Here is a 17,622-nt window from a genome sequence, read left to right as displayed (position 1 = left end):
AATACTAGTTGTTATACATAATTAGGTTAAGAATGAAGAAGGCCAAAGAGTAACTGTCTGACATGTTAGAACAAAAGGCAGAAACGCTACCAAGACCCACAGTATCACTCCAACCACAAGAGTAGGAATGACTAAAACTTCAAGACAGCTTAGCTGTACAGGTGGTTCAGTGAAGTACAACATATAGCCTTTAAGAAACAAACCCACCGCCAGCCACCAGCATTCCAATCACTCACATCCCCCTGATGGGAAAGATTAAGTCTCATAATCTCTCTCTACAATTGAAGAGAAAGTGTCAGCTTATTTCTATTCAGCTAACAGTGTTTACAACTTCAACTAATTTCTAAATGCTTAGGAAAGACAAGTTAACTAACTAAATTTTTACTACTATAAGGCAGAAAATAACTTGAAAGTAGGAGCCAGTAAAACACTGCCAAGAAGATGTTGTATTCAACCTGCTACAATGATTAAGACATGTAATTAGCCCATTATAGTAAACAATGGTGCCCTTATTAAGGATAAACTTTACCCCAGTGTGCCTCCAAAATACAGATTTAAATTACAGGGTCCATATTAATGAGACTTTACAGAATATGACGAGGCATTCTATTAAATACAGAAGTTTAGTCCGAAAGATATGCAAATAAATGAAGTCTACTTTACTAGATTCTACAATTAATTCCAAGACAGACTGAATTTACTTCCACATTGGACATTCTGCCTAAATCCATTAAAGATTACATTCACAGATCTACTAACTAAACATGGTGAATGAGCCAACAGGCACCCAAGTTCCATTATTCCCACTTCAGAGTAAAGTGCAGGGGAAAATGCAAGGGAATATTCAAAAGATAAAAACAAACATGCTTTGGAGAACTAAAGAAATAAAAGATTATCCTTGATAGCATAAATCCCAGTGCATATCGGCATCACAGATTCCTGCGCCACCCTACACCTACTGAATTAAAATCTCGCCAGGATATTCTCATCCAGAGCCAGGACTGAGAATAGCCTCCCTGTTATAACTATGCAGATTTGTGCTCTCTTCCCCACTCTGAACAGCCAATGGTTTGGTTTTTGGTTGGCTGGTTGGTTGGCTGGTTGATCTATGGCCTTGTGGCACTTATCATACTCACCAATTATGTGCACACTTTAACTCCCAAACCGAATCCTAAATTTCCTGAAGGCCAGAGGGAGGTTACTATTTTCTTAGGCACCTAGGACCAAATCATGTCAACAAAGAGTACTATAGGAGATATTCAACTAATACAGAAAATTAGTCCAATCAAGATAGAATTTTAAGAAATAGTTTAGGGAATTACTTCCCTTGCTGCACAGAGGTAGTCAGGCCTCTCTCTGACTCTTCCCTACCCTGAAAAACAGCTCCCAGATGGACCATTAGTCTTGCACGAGAGAAATGAAAGGAGATTATCTGAGAAAACTGCTAGAAGTAATACATGATTCCAAATTAGGAACTCAAGATAATTAAGAACTCAAGAAAATATGCTAGGGAAAACAGATAGGGGGCCCAAGAGGTGTAAAAGTAAATAATTAGGTAGAAAAATGGTAGTAGTTAGGCCATTCTAAATAAGAGAGTAATATCATTTGTCTTTTGTGGTCATAAAAGTCAAACAAGATCTTTTCAGTCAAGATTCTGAATTCGAATTCCAGCTTCACTAGCTATATAACATTACTTTATGCATGTACCACAGTTTCTTCATCTGTAAGTGGGGTAAGAACACCACTATAAGGTAAGGAAAAACAAAATCTACATTGTAAAGCACTTGTGCATTGTCTGGCACATCTTAAGTGTTCAATAAAGATTAGTTCCCTTCCTCTCCAGGTGGAAACTCAGAAGGTAAGATAATGAAAATAATGATTATCTGGTAGAAAAGTAGTGGATGGTCATTCTAATACCATTTTTAACTGTGTGCTTTCTCAGGGGTATTTTTGTTTTTCCTGTAGACAACCCATAGTACTACCGACAGCTACCATCTCTGATATGCAAGATCACCAGAAAGCCAAACGAGAGTGTAAGGCCAAGAAATTTTATATGTCCTTGTTAGAAACAAGACATTAATAGCATGGGTACAAACCCACAAATGATCATTTAAACCCCCAGCCACTTTGAAAAACAAGGAGAAAACGTATTCTGAGGCTTGGGGCCAAACTTGGCAAGAAGTCTGGGAAACAGCTTCCAGCCTTCACAGCTTTAAATAAGGGTAAGGCCAGGCGAGGTGGCTCATGCCTGTAATCCCAGCACTTTGAGAGGCCGAGGCAGGCAGATCACCTAAGGTGGAGGGTTTGAGACCAGCCTGACCAACATGGAGAAACCCCATCTCTATTAAAAATACAAAATTAGCCAGGTGTGGTGGCGCATGCCTGTAATCCCAGCTGCTTGGAGGCTGAGGCAGGAGAATCACTTGAACCCGGGAGGCGGAGGTTGCGGTGAGCCAAGATCGCACCATTGCACTCCAGCCTGGGCAACAAGAGCAAAACTCTGTCTCAATCAATCAATCAATCAATACAGGTACCATGGCCTGATCATGCCTAGGAAAGTAAAGGTGTCACTGTGATCTTTATACAGGAGGAAAAGTAAGAGAATTACATTAAGAAAAACAGGCAAAAAACCAGACTTGTTCATGTGGCCAGGAAGAACACTTGAAGTCAGGTACAGTGAGTACCTGGAGAACCTGGTGGGGGATTCTGGTTTCAAATAGTTCTCAGGAGTGTAAGTTGGACAGTAAGCTCCAGTTCGTCAATGTTCCTCTGAAAACTGGTGATCCAGGACTAACCACATTTGATACTTCAAATATTCTGCTGTTGTCGCCTTCTCTAACAGGCTACCCTTTTCTCCTTGTTTTGACATACTTTTATTATTGTAATTCAAGATCAACTTAGCAACTCTGACAGCCATGTCACTTATGACTAACATAAGCTTATTATGGTCAACTAAATGCTCCACTTAAACCAAGACTTCCTTCATCTATATTTCTATAACTTGTTTTCTAGACCCAAATGCAGGTCCTTAGAATTAATTCTATAATTGGCCTCATCAGAGTTGCCTCTTTGGCCCTCAAATTCCTCGTCAATAAAATGAACAAATTTGACAAGATACTTTCAACGGTTTCTTCCAGTTTTAAAACTACAGTCTAGCATTTACCAAACATACATGGTTAACGTTTTACTTTTAAAGCGTGTGTGTGCGCACACACACACACAACTACAAACTTGCCTAGAGGAGTCGATAGACTTGCATACCACTCATACTCCCATCATAAAAGTGCTCTATCAAGCGTTTAGGATAACACAGGCCTCTCAAAACATCATGTACTAGGAGAAGGAAGGAGAAAAAAAATCTCAAAATTTCTAGTAACTAGTGTTGTTTATTCCCATGAAAGCAGAATACAGGCAGAAGACCTGGACAAATTAAGAGCAAGGTTTCAATTCTTATAAACCAGAAAACAATACTAAGGCCGGGCGCGGTGGCTCACGCTTGTAATCCCAGCACTTTGGGAGGCCGAGGCAGGCGGATCACAAGGTCAGGAGATCGAGACCATCCTGGCTAACACGGTGAAACCCCGTCTCTACTAAAAATACAAAAAATTAGCCGGGCGTGGTAGTGGGCGCCTGTAGTCCCAGCTATTCGGGAGGCTGAGGCAGGAGAATGGCGTGAACCCGGGAGGTGGAGTTTGCAGTGAGCCGAGATGGTGCCACTGCACTCCAGCCCGGGTGACAGTGTGAGACTCCGTCCCAAAAAAAAAAAAAAACAATACTAAGGAGGTTGTGTGGAAACAGTACTTCAGACACATACAACTTAAAATCTCTAGTCAACACAACTATATACCAATGATGGCCACAAGAATTACATGGAAATAATTCTTTAGAGATGTTTATGAAGGAAAGGATATCATCAGAAAATACATTGCACTGCACTGTCTTTTAAAAAACATTGCAGACAGAGAGATAGGGTAGTGGCTAGAATCTCTCTCTACTTAGGATCTTAAATGACAAAGTAACTGAGTAGAAACTGTGCTAGACAAATAAACCTCAACAACTATCACATACCATCTTCCAACAAGTTTTTCCTGAATGACACTGAGAACTAAGAATATTTTCTCTCATTTACATTTTTATGATCATTTGGTTTTCTTTATAAGACCACATGTGAAAATACACTTTAAATATGCGCAATTGTGTCAGTTATAACCCCAAAAAAAAACAAAAAAACAAAAACTTATCCACAGACTGTGCTACCTCAATATTCAGGTAAGTCTGCATACACACAAACTCATTCTCTTAGATTTCTACCTATTTTTGTTTTAGATGATCCTAGACAGTAGTAATCACAGAGCCCACTAAACAGTAAAGGCTCACTCGCACAATGGGAGATGACTGAGTTCTTGCCCCAGTGGCTGAACACTGCTTCTTTGTCAACTTTCCTAATTAGCACTTGGCTTATTAATTCAAGGTCTCGTAATACAGTGACACCTTACATTTAGACTAAGTGAGGGACCCATTAGTATTAATGACTAAACCAATATAAAATATTTTAAAGAAGATTTCCATAACATGAATCCTGATTAAGAGCCAAAACTGGATATTATAGAATGAACCAGGGATTATCCTATGCAAAGTTCGTCTGGATGAATTAGTCCTTCACCAATACTGCCATTGCTCAAGTATTTTTGGAGCTTCTTTTTCACAAGAATCTTCAAAAATAGCATTAGAAAGGCATTACTTTATAGATGTCTCTTATTTTCTCTCTTCACATAAAACAAATACTTCGCAATCTGATAATGACTCTTTTTTTTTTTTAAACCGATCTTGTTTCTGAGTATCTTTTGGGTTATTTTTAAAAACCAAAAACCTCATCTGCTCAAGGAAACTTATCTACCCCACAATTAACAACAGTACTTTCAAAAAAGTCTTGCCCTAATTCCCACAGTAATGGAAAGAGGATAATTAAGTCCTAACTGAGGTAAGTTCTTTTTTTTTTTTTTTTTTTTTTTTTTGAGACAGAGTCTCACTCTGTCGCCCAGGCTGGAGTGCAGTGGCACAATCTCAACTCACTACAATGTCCACCTCCTGGGTTCAAGTGATTCTCCTGCCTCAGCCTCCCGAGTAGATGGGATTACAGGCACGTGCCACCACACCGGCTGATTTTTTATATTTTTGGTAGAGAAGAGGTTTCACCATGTTGGCCAGGCTAGTCTTGAACTCCTGACCTCAAGTGATCTGCCCACCTTGGCCTCCCAAAGTGCTGGGATTACAGGTATGAGCCACCAGGACCAGCCTCTAGTATAAGTTCTTAGAGGAATCTTAAAATGAAAAAATTAGTTTGACATTCCCAAAACTGTTTTCCAAGAACCAAAAGGCTTTATCTTATATAAACACACCTAGAAAATTGTAATTTAAAACCAGGCTTTTTATACATAACAAAAAGGTAATCTCAATAAAAATAAATAATAAACCTGAATACAGGCATATCTCATTTTAATGCATTTCACTTTATTACACTTCAAAGATAGAGATTTTTAACAAATTGAAGGTCTGTGGCAACCCTACATCAAGCAAGTCTATCAGCACCATTTTTCCAAAACACATGTGGCTCACTTCATGCCTCTGTGTCACGTTTTGGTAATGCTCACAATATTTCTAACATCTTCATTATTATATCTGTTATGGTAATCTGTGATCATTGATCTTTTATGTTTTTTATTTTACTATTGTAATTGTTTTAGGGCACCACCAACTGTGCCCACAGAAGACAGCAAACTAAATAAATGTTGTGTATGTTCTAACTGCTCCACCAACTTGCTGCTACCCCATCTCTCTCCCCCTTCTTGAGTCTCCCTATTCCCTGAGACACAGTAATATTGAAATGAGACCAATGAATAACCCCATGATGGTTTCTAAGTGTTCAAGTGAAAGAAAGAATCACACATCTCTCACTTTAACTCAAAAGCTAGAAATAATTAAGGTTAGCAAGGAAGGCATGTCAAAAGCTGAGACAGGCAGAAAGCTAGGCCTCTTGCAACAAACAGCCAAGTTGTGAATGCAAAGGAACAGTTCTTACGGGAAATTACAAGTGTTATTCCAGTGAGCACATAAATAATAAGAAAGCACAATAGCCTTATTACTATTAACAAATTAACAATATGAAAGCTTGAGTGGTCTGGATAGAAGATCAAGCCAGCCACAACGTTCCCTTAAACCAAAGGCCAATCCAGAGTAAGGCCCTAAATAATCTCTTCAGTTCTATGAAGGCTGAGACAGGTGAAGAAGCTGCAGAAGAAAAGCTAGCAAGCTAGCAGAGCATTGGTTCATGAGGTTTAAGGACAAGAAGCTATCTCCATAACATAAAAGTGCACTACAAACAAGCAAGTGCTGACACAGAAGCTGCAGCAAGTTATCCAGACAATCTAGACAAATGATGAAAGCAGCTACACTAAACAACAGATTTTCAATGTAAACAAAACAGCCTTATACTGGAAGAAGACGCCATCTAGGACTTCCATAGCTAGAGAGGGAAAGTCAAAGCCTGGCTTCAAAACCTCAAAGGACAAGCTGACTCTCTTGTTAGGGGCTAATGCAGCTGATGACTTTAAGTTGAAGCCAATGCTCACTTACCATTCTAAAAATTCTAGAGCCCATAAGGATTATGCTAAGTCTACTCTGTGTTTCCGTAACTAGAACAAAGCCTGGACAGAACATCTGTTTATAGCATGGTTTAATATTTTAAGGTCACTGTTGTGACCTACTGCCCAGAAAAAAAAGACTCCTGCTAACTCACAATGCACCTGGGTCACCCAAGAGCTATGATGGAGATGAACAAGGAGGTTAATGTTGTTTTCATGCCTGCTAACACACTTGCTTTCTTCAGCCCACTGACCCAGAAGTAAGTTTGACTTTCAAGTCTTATGATTTAAGAAACTAATTTCATAATCCTAGACCTGCCATCCATCCTCTGATGAATCTGGGCAAAGCCAACTGAAAACCTTCTGCAAAGGATTCACCATTCTAGATGCCATTAAGAACATTCACAATTCATGGGAGAACATCAAAATATCAACATTAGCAGGAGTTTTGGAAGAAGTTGATTCCAGCCCTGATGGATGACTTGGAGGGGTTCCAGACTTCAATGGGAGAAGTCACTGGACATGTGGTGGAAACAGCAAGAGAATTAGAATTGGAAGTGGAGCCTGAAGATATGACTGAATTCCTGCAATCTCATGATAAAACTTGAACAGATGGCAGGTTGCTTCTTAAGGAATGAGCAAAGAAAGTGGCTTCTAGACATGGAATCTACTCTTGGTGCAGATGCTGTGCATTGTTGAAATGACAACAAAGGATTTACAGTATTACATAAAGTTAGTTGATCAACTAGCAGCAGTGTTGGAGAGGAGTGACTCCAATTTTGAAATGAGTTTCTACTGTGGGCAAAATGCTATCCAACAGCATCACATGTTACAAAGAAATCTTTTGTCAAGGAAGAGTCAATCAATGCAGCAAACTTCACTGTTGTCTTATTTTAAGAAATTGCCTAAGCTGCTCCAATCCTCAGCAACCACCACGTGATCAGTCAGCAGCCATCCACATCAAGGCAAGACCATCCAGCAAAAAGATCACGACTTGTTGAAGGTTCACATGATTGTTAGCATTTTTAGCAATATTTTTCAATTAAGGGATGTACAGTTTTAGATGCAATGCTATCACACACTTACTAGACTACAGCATAGTATAAACAAAACTTATATGCACTGGGAAACAAAAAACATGTGTGACTTGCTTTATCGCAATGTTCACTTTATTCCAGTAGTCTGAAACCAAACCCACAATATCTCTGAAGCATGCCTGCAGATTAATATTGTACTATATTCAAATAGGTCACTTCTATACTGGCCATGCAACTGTTTTTCACAACCAGAAAATATCATATTAATAAGTCACCTATTTTACTGCAGAACATCTGCATTGCTGAGATGGGTTTGCTGCCAAAATAAGAAACTGTACACTAACAGCAACTCCTATTCACAAGAGAGTTGGGTTGGTTTTTCTTTCCTAATTTAAAATATGCAGGTATGCACAGAGAAGGATGCAACACCTCATTTGGTTTGGTTTGGTTAGGGTAGGGTAAACAAGATAAGTTCTTAAACTGCTCCATTATTAAAACAAAACAAAAAACCTCTGTTCAATTTATGAGAAAAGTCCAAACTAACCAATTACATGACTTCCTTAAAGATTAGTCAAAATGGTGCATAACTTCAAAACTGAACAGAGTACTTCCCCAATCATAAGGACAAAGTTTTCTCAGGGCTCCAAGCCTTTCCTCCCCTTTTCCCTGCTAACTCTTCCTCATCTTACAGAACATGATCATGTAACCATCATCTCCTTCATGAAACAATCCCCTAATTCTCTCAACTCACTCTAAACTGGGTCAGGTACCCTTCCTCTCTGCTCTCTAATGCACACCTCAAATCTCTTAACAGCACCCCCATACTGTAATTGTTGGTTTCCTAGTGTGTCCTCTCCTACCAACATATAAGCTCTCTAAAGGTCCTAAATATGTACATACCCAGGACCAGACATACTAGTTGGTACATGGTAATTATTCAAATAACTCTGGATAAATCCCTGCCAAGAGAGATCATGATAGAGCCCACCATCATCTGTACTATTCACATCAATGCTCTATTTACAGTAACAAAGACCTTTGGAATGCTGACATATACTGGAGCACCTACTTAAGTGCCAGGCAGTGAGTTTTAGGTACTGGATATGTGAGAGATAGAGTAGAGACCTCCCTTATGGAGCACGAATGGTGACATTATAAACCAAATTGCAAATGTTCCTTATGCAACATGGTGGAAACGCAGTTAACAATGCATACACACCGAAAAACAGCACATGGGAAAATAAACTTTTAGTAGAAAATGAAAAACAGTAATAAGCCTACAAAGTAGAAAGACCCTTCTGTCACCTTTCTTGGACCTGTGAAAGATTGTAACTCATTAACAGAGGAGGAAGGGCCTTTGCTTCTTCCAATTATATTATGAAAATCTAGACAAGAGTGAATATTAGAGAGAAGGGCAAAGAAAAAAAAAGATACAAAGTTGAGAGTATACACAGGCGCGCGCACACACGCGCACACACACACCCATCAAAACATTTGCTACTGTCCTGCAACCTCTCAAATCAAATATTGGGCTTTCATTCTGACAGTGCCAGAAATGATCAAATGTTTCCTGCCATTTATTCCACTTCCTGTGCTCTAATTCAAGCCCCTTTAATATCTTTCTCAAAAACGCCATGAGAGCCAGTGAAGACTTTCTCAATACAGCAAATAACCAGAGAGGGAGAATTATTCAGTTAGGAAGGGTAAGGGAGTAAGAGACCCACTCCAGCTGTTCCACAAGTTCAAATGTGCAGATAAGCTTCCATCTATTTTTAGTTTTTGCCTTGCTCACCCTTTAAGAATGACTAGTACACCACAAGAACTCTAAAGCAACATTCTCCCTTAATTTATTCTAATTATATGTGCCTTGGACTGTTTTGACACCTGGAGATTTCACAAAATAGTTGCTTGTTTTCTCTGAGACTGTCACCATTTTCTAAAACTTGAGAAACTAGGCATGAAACAAAATCACCGCATGCATTTCTAAGTCATCATCCATCTATACCTTTGTTTAATAAAAGTCTATATATTGGAAATAGTTCTCAGACCTCCACATAATTCAACTGTCCTAATCTATAACTAGGAATGAACCACACTCCTTAAATGCAGAATTCCGATTTTTTTTTTAGAGAGACACGGTCTTGCCATGTTGCCCAGTCTGGCCTCAAACTCCTGGACTTAAGCAATCCTCCTACTTCAGCCTGTTAAGTATTCTCATTTTTAATGTAGTCCTTTTAAATTTTTTCCAATGAAAAAGTAATAGCCTACATTTAAGAAAATATTGGGGGAAATTCTCTTTCAATATTTCAGCTTCCTTTCCCTATAATTCCATCCCATTCAGATAATTTCCCTTACATAAAATAGCTAGCTCTTGACCTCCTTCGAAAATGGTCCCCACACTTTTACCCTTAGCAAAATTTTCTGGCATTATTCTCTGGTGAAATAAAGTACTCTTCCTCCTAATCCCAATTAGGGTAAGAGTTTTAAGTATCAACTTTCAATGAGTATTTGTCTTTTCTATCTCATGGTATGGTCAACTGATTGCTTCATATTGAATAAAAAGATAATCAGAATAATACCATACCCTGCATCCATTCTTTTCATGCAGGAAAGATAAGAAATCAACTCCAAAGATGAATGAACAGACTGGGCTAGGGAAGCCATCAATCCTATCCAAAGTCATGGGCCAGATATCACAAGAAGCTGTTTTGCAGCTCAGCAGACAAAAGAAGTGACAACAGTCTACGTCTTGAAGCCATCGCTGCTCTATCAGAATACTGTTAAAAGAGTCAGATTAAAAAAAAAAAAACAAGAGTCAGATTCAGACACATTCTAGAAATGACAGATGAATATTAAAGGTGTGCCTTCTTTCTCTCACCCTCTTCACTCTTTACAGCCTTACAGAGAAAATGAGGTACACAATTTCCCTTCTCTGTGCCCTACTTATCCTTAGATATTGACACTTATCAACAGAATAGATTACATACATATGTTGATTACTACTGACAAAAGGCATATACTATCTTTCAAGCTTTTTAAAAAAAGCTGTCATTATTTTGAAATGAGACATAAATACTGGTTAACCATCTCTCTACATTCCTTCTCCATTCCCCAACAAAAAAACTCACTAAACTTGGAAAATTTTTTACTCTCCCTCCTCAACCCAAAAACTAGAATACCAAGAATCTTTTACTCTTAAATGATTAGGCAACTATATTTTCATCTATCTTGCAACTAAGCAATCCTATACATAATAATATCCAGGTCAACAGTGACATACAATTGTTTTCCAGAATGATACACAATGTATCAGCGGCCACGTTACTTGTATGACTAAGCTCAGTCCAAAATGCAGATCAAGTTCATCAGCATGATCGGTGAGTCTTTACCAGGAATAGAAATGGGGCAACATAATGGCAACTCACAGAGTATCAAAAGGAGAGCATTTTATAAAGTGGCCCTGAGGCTGCCATAATTAAATCTCTCAGAACCACGCATTCTTTTAATGCATACAAAGAAGTTTGCAAAGTACTTGCAAAGAAGTTTGAAAATTTTACAAATCCTATGATGATATGATACAAAGATTATACTTAAAGCAAACAGTGTCCACTGTGAAATGTCCAAAAATATACAAAGACTCTTCCCATCACCACCAAATTTTTCTGGAAATAATGGTTCTAATTAATGGTTCTGGAAATAATGGCTCTAATTAAACCCTTAAGGGTGGCATCCTTGAGCACAGAATCCATTTCTTATTTTAATATCTGAACATCTAAACAATGCCCAGCACACAGCAGGTACTATAAGCAGACTGCTGAATTTAATTATCTATACTTAAACCCATGTACAATATTTCAACTGTCTCCTTTTTGTGGTTAAAGTGGTCTTAGCCACTTGAGGTCTTTATTATTAATGATAACTATGCGATTGCATTCCTTATCTCTAGACTAAATGCAATTATTTGCCTTTTAAATGCTACTTAAATATTTTATTTTAACCTACATCATCTCCTGTTCAGAGAAGTAAAAATTGTAAATATGGGAAAGACAACCAAATATTTGCATTATGACAAGGCTACTTTATCACTTTTTGTCATGACTGATTTTATTAAACTAGTGGCTATAATTATATGCTACAAGCTTAAATAATTCAACAACATGCAAAACCGAAGTCTTGGTTTCTTTACCGCTTATAGTACTGGCCACTGCACAGGCATCAGGGCTACACAATCCCATTATAGAGCCACTAGCCACATCTCAATTTGGGTTAGCCACATTTCAACTTGAAGAAATGTGGCCAGCCTGAACTGAGATGTGCTATACATCTAAAATACACACACTGACTTTGAAGATGATACAAAAGGCCAGGCATGGTGGCTCACACCTGTAATCCCAGCACTTTGGGAGGCCAAGATGGGAAGATCATCTGGAGCCCAGGAGTTAGAGACCTGCCTGGGCAACAAAGTGAGACCCTGTCTCTACAAAACAAAATATAAAATAACTAGACAGGCATGGTGGTGCACGCCTGTAGTCCCAGCTACTCGGGAGGCTGAGGCAGGAGGGTCCCTTGAGCCCAGGAGATTGAGACTGCAGTGACCTATGATCCTGCCACTGCACTCCAGCCTGGGCAACAGGGACAGACCCTATCTCAGAATAATAATAATAATAATAATAATAATAAATAATGAAGATGGTACAAAAAGAATGTAAAAATGTAAAATATCTCAATTTTATAATTACATTAAAATGAACTTTTATATATTGAATTAAAATATTAAAATAAACTTCTCCTTTAATGTAGCAACTAGGAAATTTTAAATTACCTAGTGGCTGATATTATACTTCTACTGGACAGTAATGGACTGGAGCCAGACAAATCTAGGTTCAATTACCAGTACTAATAACTTCCTTGGTTTTGTGCTGCCTGATCAGCTGCTTAATACATAAGCTGCATTTCTCCATCTGTAAAACTAGAATAATGTCGCCTTCTTCACTGGCTCCTGGTGAGGATAAATGAGCACTAAGAACGTAATGGTTGGAATACAGCAGAAAATGGCAAAATGACAGTCATGTTTAATCGGCAAAAGAAAGATTTCAAACTTTGCTCTCAAATAAGTATCTCACAAAGTTTATCAATGGGCTAACAACAGATTGTTCTTTTAACAATTCATGACTTGTCATTATATTGCAACATTTCCATTCCTAATACCCATTAATCATACTGATTAACTTGACTCTACAACCTTGACCAATACTACATTCCAGTAATTTCTGGTTAATTTTTACATAAACGAATATTTTCTAACTTAAACGCCCATTGCTCATATGCTATTTCAATTCTACCAAAAAGGACCAGCAAATACGAGAAAGATTCCTTTGGTCATACATACCAATTTTAAATTAAGACAAAGAAAAAGCAGTGAAGTCACCCATCCCTGAAAATGAGGTTTCTAAAATCTCAAAGTCTAAAAACTACTGGAAGCTCATCTGGCACATATTAAAGGAAGCTGGCTCCTGCCTAGGATAAACTATTAATATTTCTAATATCAATCCAAAACTTAATATCAAACAATCAGAAAACAATAAAAGGCAAAGAAAAAAGTTACCTTTTGTTCCTATGCTAGCAAGCTTTTAAGGGAAACAATGCAAAAAATCAGCTGTTCAAGTTAAGCATTAATTTTCTTTTGGAAAGGAATGAAACAAAGACAAACTAGTGAATAAAAATCCCGTATTTCATTTTGGAGCTTAACACATTTATATTACTCTAATATATCAAACGCCACCAAATAACAAATGTCAATGCTATAATCATTTGTGGACAGCTGAGCTTACACATTACAGAATGATTTTAAGAATCCCAAATGTGTAAGAACCCCCAAAATTTGCTACCTTTTAATGGGCAGGGAAAAGGAGAAATGAACCACGATAGGGAAACTATGGCCTTGCTGAAGAGTGGAATGGAGTGAACATACTGGTTTTCAGATGGGTCAGTTTTCAGCAGAATTCTGACCTTAACACTATCTCTGACATTCAAACACACACCAAAATTCCATAATCGTAATAGATGTGATTCAATACTTAACACACCCTGCAAGTTAAAGCAAATTATGCAGCTTCTCTCAAATTTCCTTTTGCCCACTAAAAACTAGTTAGCCATGGAAGAAATTAAGTACCTGAGACATTCATTGACCACTGGAGTCCCAAAAATTATTGTAGCTACCAGTCATGTCCACGGGAATTAGTGCGTAGAGGTATAAAATATGACTTTACATTAATGAAACTGATCATTTCTAAAGTGGCTTACCAGCAGGGAGGAAAAAAACCAGAATTAACAAAAGCACCAGTCCACCACAGTACCTGGCTACCCACAACTGAGTCTTGAACAAAATGTTACTCAAGCTGTTCACAAAGTAGCCCCACTCCCAAGAAAGTACTGAAACAGGACATCTTTTATTTTTTAACTCCTTCCCCAAGAACCTGGCACAGTGCTAAACATAAACTGCACAATGAATAGAGGTATTTAACTAAATATTATGTGTCCATTTATGCAAATACATAGTACAATAAACTCTACAATTATAAAACAGTAACCTATTCTTTAATGCTCTCAAAATTTTAGAATGTCCTTCCCTCCTCGACTCCTCAAAGCAAATATAGTTGCTCCATCCTTCTGTGCTCCCATCTCACTTCGTTCGAATCTTCCCATTGACATTTACCATACTGACTCATTATTCTTCTATTTACAAATCTGACTTGATCCATGAAAACTGAGCTCTAGGGGTTATGCGTACTGAACCACGAGGCTTTAAGTGCACCAGCTCTCTCATAAACCTCCCATTATTTTTTAAAAGATAATCATCAATATACACATCTCATTTTTTTATTAGCACAAACACATTTATTTATTAACCAAAGAGATGATCCTAATTAATCCAACACACTTTGAAATAGCTGTATGTAAAATGTTTGGGATAAAGATAATTGAACACAGTAATAAAAAAAAAAAAGAAACGGTATGGAGATTTGCTCATTGAACTGAGCTTGGTCATTCTCTTAGTTAACTCCTGTCCAAAGTGATGATGGAATTTTTATTCTACTTTTTCATAGATCCAAGTACAGGTGACACTGTTCATGACACAGTCCACCACTAATTTCCCATCTTTCAATTTTCTTCTTATTGTGTTTTCCTTCCCATCCCACTCCTGACGCTGAACCAATGCACCATCTGTAAAGCTGCACACAGTCTGAGTTTTTCTGCCATCAGCTGTGGTTTCTTCAAACTTCTCTGCCAGGGTACAAGAAAACTGTGTTGTTTTCAAAGTGCTCTCGGTTTTTATGGTGAGGTTTTTGCCATCACAAGTGATGATACAATCTGGCTTGGCTATTGTGTCCATTTTTCGCAAAGCTATTCCCATTCCTAGCTCCTTCACATATTCATCAAAGCCTCTGCTGTCCACCAGGCGCCATCTTCCTTCCAGCTGCTTAACTGTGGCCATGGGGGGTGCGGGCGAGCTGGCGTGCAGAGCGGGGTCTGCGTCGGCATGGCAGCGTGCTGTCACATCTCTTTTTTTTTTTAAAGGCATTTCCCTCTGAAACTCCTGGGATGCTGTTACTAATTATAGAAAAATTATGAATTTTCAGAGTAACTTCACTACCACCCCAAACCTGAGAGCAAAATTTAAGAAACAAACCACTCCAACATCAGAAAACCCAACCAAAACAGTTGACAGGTCACACTTTCTCACACTCTGAAGTTACACTTAGGTGATTTTCTCCCATCCTAAAGCACCAATTGCACATAACAATCCCAGAATCCATTTTAGAAAACAGAATACTAACCCTCCTCCCAGACCATTTTAGTCACATCCAGTCATATACTTCTTTAATACAAGGCAAAGCCTAAGACAAGAGAAGGCATTAGGCAAATGTCAATGGTCTCTCCTTAAAGCCAGGACATCTCAATTTGTCATTTGCTCAAAGAGACTTTGAAAAAGAAACAAGAACAAATTAACTATTCATCTTAGAAATGCATCCACACCAGGAGAAGGCACTCTGACATAAGAATTAACAAAACATGTAGTCTACCAACTTCCTTATCTTATTTTGGAGCTCCCTCACCCTTTTCAAATCATATACATAAAGGAACACTCTGTACCTATACCATATGTATTAATACCAAGAGGATTTTTTCCCATCTTCATTCTCTATATCATCATCTATATCTCACTACCCCTCATTTTTGTGTATGTATAGAAACCTTGTTAATTATCACCAGAATACAAAGCTATTGACTAGTTCAGAAGTGAAAAAAGAAAGCACGGTGGTCTTATTCCTCTTGTATATTTTTTTTACTACTATTTTTGCTACTATTCATAAGTTCTCATTTTGTTTGTCCCTCATTTTCAAAAACCCTTCACACAATTAGCAATTCAATTCTACCACAAAACATGTATTAGAAATGAATAGGCAATCTTTACAACAGTTTAAATTTGCCCTGTCAAAGCCTGTTTACAGAATACAAATCTGAAAGACAAGTACCAATTATACACAGGCCACAATAGTGCTGAAAAAAAGGAAGACTGGTTTCAAGAGACAGTATGAACATCGGAGAAAAATCTGGGAATAACACATGAGTTAAACATGACGAAAAACCTTAAAAAGAGTTACACTTTTTTTCCTCTGCTTTTCAGGCTATAACAGGTACTCTCATTTCCATTTCCACTGAGGTGGTAAAAAAGGTTGGAGAAAACAATGAAAGTTGAATGAGTATAATAAAGTATAATTAAAATATACATATATTCTTTAATAGAGTATAATGGATAATGTAAATAAAGCTGTTCATATAAATTTCAAAATACATGTACCAAGACAATTTTAAAGTAGCTGTCTATGTAATATAAAGTTGAGTTAGTAAGGCACGTGGGATACTGTGAATATAAATGCTTCTGAGGCCCTCTCAATCAACAAACCCACCAAGCAGAAACAACTATTGTGCTAAGAATCCTAACAAGGGCCTGAGAACACACTGTGATCGCACCATCCGGAGCTGAAACCATGATGACACATGTTCCTGTGCAGGGTGCCTGGGTCGAGTCACTTCCCCTCTCTGAATCTGTACTTTCATGTTTGCTTTTTCAGTCACCTGATGCTTGCAGCACAATAACCCAAAAGCCAGGGGTCAGGGCAATGGTGCTATTCTCCTCACCCTCACCTGACTTCAACTCCATCCCCATTTCCTTGTCTCCCAATGGGAAAACTCCTGAAAATAACATTTTCAGACAATCTAAAGTTTCTATACCCCTGAATGAAATGAAAGAACTAGCATAAGCAACGACAACTGAACTACAGCCATCCTGAAAATCTCTCCAACCTTGAGCTAGATTCACATACTAACTACTAGTAACCATAAGAAACTAAGCCCACAGTCTTCCAGTTACGGTCTGTTGTGAAGTTCTGAAAGAACCACCTTCTAAAGATCCAGTTCCACAAAACAGTACAAGACTACGTGACCTGGGATAAAAAGAAAACATGCGCAGGATCTTCAGCCACTGCTCAACCTTGCATCAACAATCTTCAGACAACAGCATTCTGCACTTTTCCCTAAGGATCAATTAGCAGTGCGGACACAGTGCTGACTTACAAACTTTTCTGTGAGGCAGCAGAGCATCATGATGAAAAGCGCAGGCTTTCAATTTCAACTTAAACTAAGTCTAAAACTTGGCTCTACTACTTACCTCTTAAATAAGCTTGGGCCAATTACTTGACCCGCCAGTGCCTTAGCCCCCTGATTTGTAAAACTAAGGTAATATATACGTTGCAGGATAAGATAAAGGTTAGAGGAGATAATACAGGTACGGTGTTCAGTGCAGTGTCAGGCACATATTAAGTGCCCAATAAATATAACTCAGCATTATGAAAGTAGATACTAATTATTTTCCTCTGTGT

General features: G+C 38.1%; 2 protein-coding genes across 50 annotated transcripts in view; both read right to left on the bottom strand.

Annotated features, from left to right (window-relative positions):
* AKAP13 (A-kinase anchoring protein 13) overlaps positions 1-17,622 on the bottom strand; it is a 373,116-nt gene that overhangs the window by 312,283 nt on the left and 43,211 nt on the right. The window lies entirely within an intron of this gene.
* On the bottom strand, positions 14,675-16,908 carry LOC129137162 (fatty acid-binding protein 5-like). The gene has a single exon (XM_063794320.1). The coding sequence runs from the start codon at positions 15,258-15,260 to the stop codon at positions 14,766-14,768; it is 495 nt and encodes a 164-aa protein (XP_063650390.1). The 5' UTR covers positions 15,261-16,908; the 3' UTR covers positions 14,675-14,765.

Source organism: Pan troglodytes, chromosome 16 (assembly GCF_028858775.2).
Source record: "Pan troglodytes isolate AG18354 chromosome 16, NHGRI_mPanTro3-v2.0_pri, whole genome shotgun sequence".
In the NCBI taxonomy this organism is placed as follows: domain Eukaryota; kingdom Metazoa; phylum Chordata; class Mammalia; order Primates; family Hominidae; genus Pan; species Pan troglodytes.
This window is presented reverse-complemented; position numbering and strand designations above follow the sequence as displayed.

Bases quoted from the DNA above. Each gene is read 5' to 3' on its own strand.
- LOC129137162 (XM_063794320.1), bottom strand. From the start codon at position 15,260: ATGCCTTTAAAAAAAAAAAGAGATGTGACAGCACGCTGCCATGCCGAC.